Genomic DNA, 12,701 nt, shown 5'->3' with positions numbered 1-12,701 from the left:
GTAAAGCAATTATACTGCAATAAAGATGTTTAAAAAAAAAAAAAAAAGAATGTGGCCTTAACCTATTTAAGTTGGCTAAGAAGGTAGTTTGAAGGGATATCTTTAGCTTTTCATAATCTCCAACAGTCATTGTCTCCAAGATCATTCCAAACAAGAATTAGTAAAGAGAAAAAAATTCTTAAGAGAATGTGGCTTTATTCTCAAGTTTTGAACAATATATAGTCACTGTCTTCAGCAATATAATTCTTGTCTTTAGAAAGATAATGGAAGTAATTAAATACAGATGTAAAGATATAGACATAAGTATTGATATAAGTACAGCCATATAGCAGATCCTGAATTTTTAAATTCATAAACATGTGTATTTCAATAGAAGTATCATAATATCAAAAAAAAGTAGAGAAGAACTTTATCTTCATCTGCAATCTCACAGGTGCATTAATTAGAAATCAAGCTGGGGAACTATAAATAGTGCAGAATACCATCTGTTTAAAACTCTAGACTGTGACTGAGAAATTTACAGTTTTAAACGGAATAGCTCTTAATTCTTTTGCTTTAGAGGATAATTCAAATTAATCATTTGCATTTACACCCCCATTTGAAAAGTGCAGGAATTAAACTTTTTCTCTTTTTAATTTCCCAGGAGTGAGTTTTGCCTGGATTTTGAAACCAGAGCTACAAATATGATGACAAATTATAGCAAAAAAAATTTTTTTCTAGCTTATCAGAAAAATTAATAGCAGTTAAGGTTAATACACCCTGCTTGTCCCATGAGATTTCTTCCTTATGAGTTTCCTAACACTCAACATTGGGAAACGTAAACTAAAAACTACCCACTAGAAACTCTTTACATCACTAGTTTCTTAAGAGTCCCTCTCATTCTAGGGCATAGGTGAACAGCAATACAACTCTCTCTATGTATTCTGCATTTTTGCTTTGTTTTGATTTTTAGTATTTATGACCTCAACACTTGAAAAAAATAATTATATGAGTATCCCTTAAGCCCTCTCTTTCCTACTTTCAATTCCAACTATGACATAAAGGTAAATAGATTGCCCAGGGCCTCCATTCAATCCTTCCCTCCCTTTCTCCTTGATCCTAATATTTCTCCTCCCTTCCAAGAAGGAGATTCACTGAGGGGGATTCTACCATCTCCCTTGAAACTTCTGGAATAAAATAAGGAATTCAAATTGTTTAAACGTTCTCCCACATGTAGTTTAAAAATTCCATGTTGTACGTCATTTGAAAATGCTTTCTTAATGTTTAATATGCTGAATTAAAGATATAAGGAGTATGAGTTTGGAATCAGATGTTGTTTTGCATCCAGCTCCTCTACTTTTTCACCGTGTGACTCTGGCGACTTACTTGTGCTCGCTGGCAGTTTTCTCTTCTACACAACAACTGTGTCTTACTGACTTAACTGTGTCTCCTCTGTATCATGGGGGCTGCCTAACTGTCCCCGAGAGGGCTGTGCTGCTCTGACGAGTAGCACTAATTGAAATCGTCATGACCTGAAAGGCTATGGAGATTTTAGAGACACTGCTATGCCGCATGTCCCTAAACTCAGTGCAGTTCTAGTTCATGTGTTTCCTTCTCTTTTCTCATGACCATCTCTGCCTCTGTTCACAGATGCCCACTTCTTCCTACTCTCTATCTCTGCTAAACTACAACTCAGACATTTTAATGGCATGGTAGATCTTTGATCTACATCTGACTGTAGCACCTTTAAGAGTGCTGGCAATTCTGAATTAGCCATTAACCTCTTTTTCCCCTTCCTCTCCTCTCCCCGGGACCTAATCTGAACTCATACCCTTTTACGTCCAGTTAACACCTATAAGCAGTTGCCAGCTTATTCTATTTTTCGTATTCTCTCCCCACCCTACCCAATTTTTAAATAATTGTACTATTTCTACGCTGTCAGAACATATCACATTGCCATTACTGTCTCTTCCATCATTTAGAATTAGATCCAAGGTAAATATACACATAATGCTCACCATCAGTCCTTTTATCAATGTCTTTACAGTCATATTGGTGTCTAAAGCTTGTTCTTTAATAGATTCCTCAAGAAGAAATATTCCCTGGATTTTTTGATTGCTTGTTTGTTCGTTGGTGGTTTTGTTTCTTTGTTTTATTTAGTTTTGCTTTTGCCTGTCATCTTTATAATTGAAAGTCAGCTTGGCTGGATATAAAATTCTTGGCTCACATTTTCTTTATTTGATTACTTTAAATATCATTGTCTTCTGACAAGGCGTTGCTGTTGAAAAGTTTGATCATAAAAGTTTCCTTATAAATGACTCCTTATCTACTATAAAATAGATGGCTAATAGGGACCTACTGTGTAGCACAGGGAACTCTGCTCAGTGCTCTGTAGTAGCCTATATGAGAGGAGAGTCTGGAAAAGAGTGGATATATGCATGTGTATGGATGATTCACTTTGCTGTGCACCTGGAACTAAAACAACACTGTGAATCAACTATATACTCCAGTAAAAATTAGTATAAAAAAATAAATGACTCATTGTCTATTTTATTTTTCTTAGATGCTCAAAGAATATTTTTAAACTCATCCTGGGTCAACTTTCCCAGGTGCATCATAGCCCATTTTAAAATGTATACTTTTTATTTTAAGTTTTCCTGATTATCATTTTTAGCATTTCTTCTGTTCCATTGTTTTAGCTTTCTTCCTGAAAGATACATATTATATGTCTCTTGGATCATCTTTACCTCTCTTCTATATCTATTATTTTCTCTTAATTGTTTCTTCATTTCCTCTGATTTTTAAAATTTTGCTCTTTTCCAACTTGTATTTCTATTAAGGCATTCTCTTTTCTTATTTACTCACTTCTGTGTTGCTTGTAGTGTAGTCTTTTCTTCTGAAATATTTTAATCTTTTACTTCTAAATTCTTTCCTGAATTCTACCATATCTCTTTTCAAATCATTCTGTTCTCCAAACACCTCATGTTTGAGTTTTTCAAACTGTGATTTATGTTGCTCTTTATAATTTCCATGATTTTGTTAATTTCAAAAAAAAAATTTTTTTTTAATTATGTTAATTTTAAGCCCATTTTTGGAACATTAGGCTATAGGTTTCACCTGTTTTGTGGGCATGTCTTTCTGGCACGCATCCATCGTCCACAGGAAGTCAGTCTGATATTAATTATTTTTTTCATGAGACTGTATGGGATTCAACTGTTTTCTTTTCTGCTGGTCATTTCTAAGTGAAATGAGAGAACTAGGATAATTCTTCTAGCTTCATGGCTCTCATGCTCCTGCTTCAGTTGTGTTCAAAAAGTGATAAAAGAAAATAGTCCTATATTTCCTGAGATCTGCCTACTCTGTATCTTTTCCCCTCTTCCTTTTTATTTGGAACTTCTCTTTCCTTTGAACCTTTGTTTTTGTTTTTGTTCAACTCAACCTGGATTCTACTCCCGGCAGCCTTTTCTCAGAGCAGGATTTTATCCTACCAGGGAGCTTCAATTTATAACTTTCCAGAGTTTATAGAGCCCAGAACACTTCAATGTTCTGTCCCCTTGCACTCACCAGTAAATTGAAGTCTGTACAATCCATCCCCTCCCACCCTAGTTTCACATACTGTCCTCTGATGGCCCACTTCTCTCTCTGGTACCATGGGTCACTTTGGTAGGTTCCCTGTTCTTTGGTCATCAAGTGGGCCCACTACTTTCTCTCACGATGCCGACATCACACAGGTCTTGAAATTGTTGATGTTTGGTCCCATTCACATTTGGGATTTTGTAAGGGTCTCTTGTCACATAATCACGGGATTTTAATCTTTGCCATTTTAATTGCTCTGTCTTTTATGAGGGGTTTCAGGAAGATTCAAAAACTACATCTTCTCCTGAAGCATGTTTGCTAATGAACTTATTTTAGAGGTGCCATTTCCATTCCAAAAGGCTCTAGCTGAGACCCCATTTAACCCATAAATTAATAGCAGTTACATCGATATGTTCTGGGACAGGATCTATATACCCACTAAAAACAATCTATTATTTATTTCAGTTATCTAACTGAATCAGACTCATAGCACAGTGCAATGTCAATCAGTCATTAAATTAGTGGTAGAATGACTGACTGAAAAAAAAAAATACAGTTGATTGATGACTCCCTAGATATCTAATAGGAACTGAGAATGAAAGATTACCACTCCCACTGTGATTGGTAAGGGATTATTTTGACACCACTAGACAAGAGGAGGTGACAAGGGGGAAATGTCATTAAAGTAATATCTAATAACAAAAATACCTTTATGACAAACTGTCATCTTTACTCACTTTGTCGCAGAAGACCTTGATCTGGCAATAAGCTCTATGAATGGGTTTATTGCTACGATTATTATAACTGTATGTATCAATCTGAATCATCAAAGGAAGTCCTTTCACTCCTTTTTGGGAGGAGAAATCTGTACTCAGGCAATTCACAGTGATGAAAATCTGAGGGAGGAAGAAAGAAAGGAAAAAGTTCACAAGTCACCATAAAAAAGATCTATTTAAAAAAATGCATAAGCCTTAGACTTAAAGTTAAAATATTAAATAAACCTATAAGGACAACTGAAGAATATTTGGATATTCTCACATAAAAACTTACTGAACACATATAACATGATTTATTATATAATTTATAGTTATAAATTTATAAAAATTTTTCTTTTATACTTAATCTTGAAACAGACAATTTAAATTACTTCTCTAACTATATTAGCAAAGTCTTACTTATTTTTCAAACATCCATAAGTTAGCTGGGTAAAACGCTGTCTCCTCAATGTATTAAAGCTGTCACTTCTAATAATTATATCAATTTCTCTAATCTCTGACCTGTGAGATAAAGAAAAAGAAAGCTACGCAACACCTTCCTTTGCACCTTATTGCACTGAAACATAGTTATTTGTTTACACATCTGTCTTTCCTATTTGTATGAGAGTATGAGATTTGAGACAATTTCTTATTATTTTTGTATTACTGGTACTTAACGTGGTGCCTGGCAGAGAATAAGCATTCAATAAACATCTGATGAATGAGGTCAACGAGTTTATCTAGAAAGCCCACTAGATTGGGAGTCAAAAGCCCCAGGTTTTAATCCGAACTCTAACATTAAGCAGACTTCAGGCAAGTCACTTCTTGTCTTTGGTTTTCAATTTTCCCTTTAAATCATTTTTAAATCCCTCCCTGAAGAACAGAATATAAATACTAAGATACTTTCATGTTAGTGAAAAAGTAAAAGAAGGGCTGGCAGAGGTAAGACATGGAACAGGAGGAAGGGCAGGTAGTAAAGTCACCAGCGTCCTCATCTTACATCATGAGATATCAAGAAAGACAACAAAAATGACATGAATCCGAAAAAATGGAAACTCAAGCAAATAATTAAAGATTATAGCACTGCCCAACAGAACTAAAAATAATAATTTTATTATGAAATATTGGCAGTAATAGAAGGAGAAGTACAAACGACTAAATTTATCCTCCTTTTCTATAGTGTGTAGATGTCAATATATACCATTTAAAGTTGATTTATCACAGACTAGGGATATGAGGACAGCACCTAGATTTATGTGGTAACTACATGAATAGTAAGAGGCAGTCTTTGGGAAAAAACAGGCATACTATATTATATCCTTGATACTACTTCCATTTAATACCATATGTATTACTTGTATTTAACAGAAAACTTTAAACTCACTGTTTTAAAATTGTACAGTTATTTATCCTGAAAACCATTTCATTGGATGTATTATCTGACTCTTGTTTTATTTCATCCCCTTGGAAGTTTTATTCACCTTCAAACCCTTGACCTGAAGCCTTGCAACACCCCAGAGAAGAACCCTGCAGAAAGCAAAGAGCCACTGCCATGAGCCGCATTTTAAAGGCCATTCAAATTTTTGACCTAATTCATTTTAAGTCCTATGCCTGTAGACCTTTGGTAATTTATACAACCAGATCTCTCATTTTTAGTGCTATATCTACGTAAAGATCATTTTAATCATTTAATTTTTGAGCCCCTTACTTGGCGACGAGAAACACATTAGCAAGGCACCACATCAATAGCAGTCAAGGCCAGATACAGGTTTCAGTGACATGCTAATCACAACAACTGTGGACATCATGCCACAGGATCTCACTTCTCCAGCTGCATCTGAAAATGAGTGCCTAAAGATGATCTAACATCGAATATGGTCATTTTATTTATTCATTTCTTTTATTCATTCACTCGTTCATTCTTTCTATAAATATCAACACAAGTCCACAGTAGGTCAAACTCAATATTAGAAACTGGGGATACAGAAGAAAGTAGATCCCAGCCTCATGAAGCTGACAGTCCAAGGGGAAGGCCAATGAGTAATCCAGCAATGACCAACACAAGGTGGTCAGGGTTCCCCTGAGAGATGAGTACAGAGGCCATGAGAACACAGAACAGAGCACTGAACATGGAGGACGCAAGCGAAATACAAAACCCACAGAGACACTGGGCTAAGACCAGGGATTCCATAAATATCTGTTTATTATTTAGGAATGGTAAAGACAAAGAGTAACTACAGACGCAAATGTCAAATGATTTAGGAGAGCTGAGTGATGAAGACCACTCAGAAAGAATACGCCGTGCCTGTTTCTCCTACCGAACTTCCAGGGTAAAAGTAGACAGAAAATGCTGTCTACTGCTCCTGGAGATGCCCTAACAGCAGAGAACATTCATTCATGCCACAAATATTTTTAAGTATCTACCACGTCCCTGAGACTGTGCTGGTTACTAGCACAGATGCACCAATTATGGTCCCTGCAATCACAGAAGTTGGAGGCTAGATGGGAAAGAAAGAGAACACGATGGTGCTCTAAAGGTTACAATAACTTCATCAAACCCCGATCATTAGGTCAAAAGATAAACGCATACTTTTCCAGGAACACTTGACTTCTTTTACTGTTATTGTCATTATTGACAATGGGGTTATCTTGGCCAGAAGCTATAAATAAATACAGCTTTATGTCAGCAAATCAAATGATCACTCTGGGATCAAATGACGTGGTTGTTCCTACCTAGGGCTACGTATTTCATGGAGAAATCTTCCTGTTGGTGGGTGTAATCCACAGGGTCCTCAGCCAGACTGGTTTTTTCCCTCACCCTCATAAAGCCTGCCTAGTCCTACAGCAGCCAGAAGAGAAAAGTGTTCTGCATTTCCTAAGCTAATAGGATTCATGGTTGGGCTTACTGATATATCCATACATCACTCACAGCGGACATACACTCAGACAGGCAGGAAGCAATATTAACTGTGGCCTTGTCAGCTCCAAGTCTCAATTAAGAAAGCTTAGCTGATGGAACATGTATTTTTATAAGGGCCACTTGAGTAGGACAGATCCATTGAAATAATAGATGCTTACTGGCGATATCCTACAATACATACACGAAATCCTCCTTGGAGGAGTTGTAACGATCAACCATCCAGTAGACAAGGTCTTAAAGGTGAAATGAGCTACAACACACTGGACTCTACCACTAGGAGACACTTAGACTTAGGTCCTCTTAATGGAGAAAGGTCCTCAGAAGAAGATCCAGTGGGCCTTCTTTGATTCATGGCATCCTGATTCCATAAGAAGTAAACAACACGAGAATCTGCCTTCTCTGCTACACTGTGTTGCCAGCTCCCAGAGTTATCCTAACAAGCAGGGATTTTATAATAGGGTTGGCACTGCTTTCTTCTTGCCTGGCTGTCTGACCCAAGAGCAAAGCACAGTCTATGTGCCTGATGATATCAATCACAGTTTCGCTGTGCTGCACTTAAAACCGGAATGGTTGAACTTTAACTGCAATTGCGGGGGTTGGGAAGGCATGGAAGGACATTAACTAAAACCTCGGCTTGGGACTGATAAGCATTAATTTGTTTCATCTTGCAAACCCAACCATGTCTGAGCTCTATACCCAGCAGGCAAATGTGACAACAAATTTCTTGGAAGTTTATCTACAAAGCACTGTTTGTAAATGTGTATTACAGAAACTTAGGGAGAAGGTATGCTTTCCCTCACCAATGTTCATCCAAATGTCAAGCACAGAAAGTTCTTTTTAACTTTAGTAGAAGCCCTAATTATGTAAAGAAATGCCATGAACAATTGGTCTGCCAACCAAGAGTCATGAATGTTATTTTCCTATAATTCTTACAGCACATAATTCATTTTTTAGAAAAATTTTAATTGAATCAGGTGTATCCAGGCAGATAATAGATACAATTTTAATTTTGTCATTGGTTCAAAGATTGATTCAGATGGAAAGAGCATTTGTAAAGGTACCAAGACCTTTCCAGAAATAGAGGCAGTCTCATGAAAACTGATAATTTTTTTAATAAAATCATTTTTTGACACATGAATTGCAATTCCCATTTTGTAGTTCCTACACAAGAAAAGTGACTTTACCCAGGTTATAATACCTCTCAGTTGTGCATTATGTGTGTAGTAAGATTTATTATAATAAATACAGATTAATGGGCTTTAGAATTGCTGCATTAACTTGATTATTAACTCCCAAGATTTTTCTGAGAGCTTGCCATTAAAATAAATAGGCCAATCTTGATTTACAAAGCAATTTGGGATTTAAAAAATCATAAGGTCCATGATTTGATGGAAATTGTTTATTTTCCTCTTCAAACGATTGTAATTTATATTTTCAAGAAGATCCTCTGATTAGAGACTAAGAAAGCTACTTATTTCCTAAGGTTGAGACTCTTAAGAGCTCTTTTACAAGAAATTGCACACACATTAGCCTCCAAATTACAGACATGGCATATAGCAAGAAATCAGCATTTTCACTGTAAAATGCAAACAATATATTAATACGTTAAGTGTGCTCTTGCCAGTTTCCATACTCTATTTTCTTTCTGGTTCTTAGAATTACTAAAGACCTTATAGATGGTTTGCTCACATTTCAGCATTTTTTCCCATTTATATGATTGCATTTGGTACAAATGCAAAGCTAAATTGAGACAGAAAGATAAACTAAAAGTAAATAATATTAATATATGAAATCTCAGTCTTGGGCAATTATTCATTTCCTCCATGCGTTAATTCATCAAATATTTATCAAATAGCTTCTCTCTGTGCCTGGCATCATGCTACGAGGTGGGACACAAGAATGCTGAGATTCCCTGCCCTCAGAGAGTTTGCGATTTTGTTGAGGATCTAAGAAACTCCTAGATTTCCTGACAGCTCCATTGTATAAATATAGCTCCTTTAGGGAATGATTTAAAACCTGAGAATAGATTTCTTCATTTTCGCCTACAGATACTGTGGGTATGCACAGATGCACTTTTGGCTTACTCACATATTCTACCACATGTTCCATATTCCTTTAGTACTCAATATTCTCCATTGCCAGAATACGCCAAGCTTGTTCCCCGTTGCCAGTCTTTGCTATGTGCTGTGCCCGCTACCTCCAAGGCTGCCCCAGGATGATCAGTGCCCGCTCCTTCTTCTCATTCAGGTTTCAGTCCAATGTCAACTCTTCAGCAATCCCCACCTTGGCCATCTAGAGTTGTCTTCCTCCCCCTTCTCCCACCTCTGCCCATGACGAGTAGCACACCCTACCACGCTGCTCTTTTCTGGTTGCTTCGTAGTACTGAACATCATTTGGATTTATCTTGTTTCTCTGTTTAGTGCGTAATTATCTGTCTGCTCCATGCGACTCTAAACTCATAAGAGGAGGGCCCTTGTCTGCCTCAAGCTCACTCTACTCCCAGTGCCAGGCCCATGGGAGATACTCAACAAATATCTGTCCAACGAAGTAAGAGAAAATTTCTTTTCTAAATACACATTTCCCTCTTTATCCATGTTCTTGCTTTCATAAGCAAAACATTCTAAGAGTCAGGATTGCTCTGTGTAGCTGAAGTTGTCAAGATAATACAGCAGGGGCTTCCCTGGTGACGTAGTGGTTGGGAATCTGCCTGCGAATGCGGGGGACATGGGTTCGAGCCCTGGTCCAGGAGGATCCCATATGCTGCGGAGCAGCTAGGCCCGTGAGCCACAACTGTTGAGCCTGCGCTCTCAGCCCACGAGCCACAACTACTGAGCCCACGTGCTGCAACTACTGAAGCCCACGTGCCTAGAGCCCGTGTTCCGCAACAAGAGAAGCCAGTGCAGTGAGAAGCCTGTGCACTGCAACGAAGAGTAGCCCCCGCTCGCCGCAACTAGAGAAAAGCCCACGCACAGCAACGAAGACCCAATGCAGCCAAAAATAAATAAATAAAATAAATTTATTAAAAAAAAAAAGATAATACAGCAGAGTTAGCTGCTCTGACCACATTTATCCTCAAAAAAATGTTATCTATCTGTATATCAACAAACACAAGTCAAGCACCAATTATAGAATCAGTATGAATGTACGTATGTACATATGAATGTATGTATTGATACGTGTATATATGCTACTGAAGATGCTATATACAGATGCTACAGGAGATATAGGAATCTATGGTAGGGCCCTGCCCTCAAGGAAGAGGGGAGATATAACATCTCTCAATACACTGGTGGAATGTATAGAAGTAGGAACTAAGTTGAATATCTCAGGCTGTACATACTGTAAGAACTTGAAAAAAAGGAGAGAGCTCAACAAGGGAAGATTTCCTATAGGTGTCCTGAGCTAGAAAAGAAGAGAGATGGAGAAGAAAGTGCATCCTGGCTCTCAAAAGAGGGACGAGACCAGCCTAGTGGGAGGTTCAGAGGGAGCCTGAATAAAAGGCAGTTGGGGAGAGAAGAGGCCAACCAAGATGCTTGTATCACTGTGATCAAGTCACAAACACTTGATGAGGTCAAGGGTGTATCACTGAGGCCAAGGGCAGATAGAACTGTGGCCCCAGTATCCAACATCCAAGTTACCAAGAGGACAGAGTGAGGACTAAGAAAAGACCCTCAGGATCAGAAGTAGAGGGTCTGCGCCCCCTCTGGAGGCCAGACTCCCGGAGGGAAGGACAGGAAGCTAGATTGCTGGGGCGAGGGAGCCAGGACACCAAGGTGGAGAGGGAGCACCTCAGCTGGGGAGTCTGGCAGAGGCAGGAGGCTGGGCAGGAACACGGGCAGCAGGCAGCAGGGCCACACAGAGGTGTTCTTCCAGGATGGAGAAGGTGTTCACACAGCAAGAGAGGATGAACGTAAGGCTACGGGACGAGGCTCTGTGGGAGCTAAGAGCCCCGGAAGCAGGGATTAAATGGGATCAACTCACAGGAGAAGTTTTGTAAGAGGAAAGAGCTTTCTATGAAGCTGGAGGGTGAAATGAGAGGAAAGCACAGCAAGAAAAAAGAAAAGGTACAGGAGACTCAAAATTATGTCCCTGGTGCAAACCCTGACACTATGGCCTTGGACTAATTGAACCTTTCTGGGCCTCATTTGCCTCATCTTTTACATAGGTATAACAATCCCTAGCTTGCTACTGTGACACTTTAAAATGAGATCACGTTTTTAAACTGTAAAGTGCTGTGAAAATCTACGGCAGCTTCCTGTGACCACCATGATCTCCATCTTCTCAGACACCTGGTCACCCAGCCAGCCCTACTCTCTGACTCCAAGCTCCTCCTCACCCTCACGGCACAGTCCACAAAGCCCCATACATATTACCTCCCCAACTGTCCCACCAGGCTCGCTTCCTCAGCGGCCCCCTGGCCCCCAGTTCAAGCTCTCCTTCCGACCAGACTACTCTAAGAGCTTCCTGTCCGGACTCTCTCTCAAGGCATTTTGTGATGTTCTCCCCAAATGATTCCAAAGTAGATTAGTTATATTCACAGAACTCGAATAGAGAGATATCTTATGAAGGTGAACTGATTTTTAAAACATAAAATCTATCTCTGTGGGACACTTTTAAGGGGTAGTGTCATAGGCTTTGGTGGGGAGAGAGCAAGTGCGAACTCTCTCGGGCAGAACCTTCATTGCTCTGCCAATGGCCAGTCTCTGCCACTCAGCTCTGTCACCTGAACAGGTCTTGTGAAACAGCACCTCAGGACAAGGAAAAATTTGGACATTGTGTAACAATGGGTTGGCCTGTTTCACAAATATGAGCTCTCAGTGGGAGGAAGAATTTACGCAGAGACTGAAAGAGCCACTCACTCCAATTTCTGATCATTTGTTATTATTTTAAACCCTTTCTGTTCATGTTTAATACTTAAAACTTGTTTTGAGTTTGTAATATCTGAATCCAGCGCAAAGTTCAAAAGGGCAAACATGGAAACCACACCCCCTCCCCCACCAGCATTGTTCCCCAACCAACAGTTTCTTGAGTATCCTTCACACTTTCTTGTGCATCCTTCTAGAAACAAGCTATGCAAATTCATATCCTTTTCTTTTCTATACAAATGGTGGCACAGTAAACACATAGTTCTGCAGCCTGCTTTTTCCATTTGACAAGATATTTTGAAGACAGCTCTTCCTTTTTCTTTTTTAAAAGAACCATGATTATGGAATAACAATTTCTTTAACATGAGGCTGTTTCTAGTCTTTTCATCTTGTAAACAATACTGCAATGCATGCTTTCAACATGAGCACATATAAATTACCGGCCGTAAGTAAAGGCCATGTCACCGACTATTATGAATCTGACTTTGGACTTCACTGTTCTACTGAGATTGCTTTCTTCCAGGTCAGCCTTCTCAGTAGCGTCCTTAAAAGCAGGGGTCTGCAACCAGGAGGCCCTGTTACAACATGTTAAGACTCTGCCCCCTT

General features: G+C 38.8%; 1 protein-coding gene across 5 annotated transcripts in view; it reads right to left on the bottom strand.

Moving 5' to 3' along the window:
* The window catches only part of GRHL2 (grainyhead like transcription factor 2), a 175,604-nt gene that overhangs the window by 37,925 nt on the left and 124,978 nt on the right, over positions 1 to 12,701 (bottom strand). For all 5 annotated transcript variants that reach the window (XM_082434309.1, XM_082434307.1, XM_082434305.1 and 2 more), the window contains exon 9: positions 4,293 to 4,451. In XM_082434309.1, coding sequence (XP_082290435.1) covers positions 4,293 to 4,451 — 159 coding nt within the window. The remainder of the gene's footprint in view (positions 1 to 4,292; positions 4,452 to 12,701) is intronic.

Source organism: Balaenoptera physalus (assembly GCF_965194825.1).
Source record: "Balaenoptera physalus genome assembly, chromosome: 17".
Taxonomy (NCBI): Eukaryota; Metazoa; Chordata; class Mammalia; order Artiodactyla; family Balaenopteridae; genus Balaenoptera; species Balaenoptera physalus.
The sequence above is the reverse complement of the archived record's forward strand: the minus strand, read 5'-3'. Positions and strand labels throughout refer to the sequence as shown.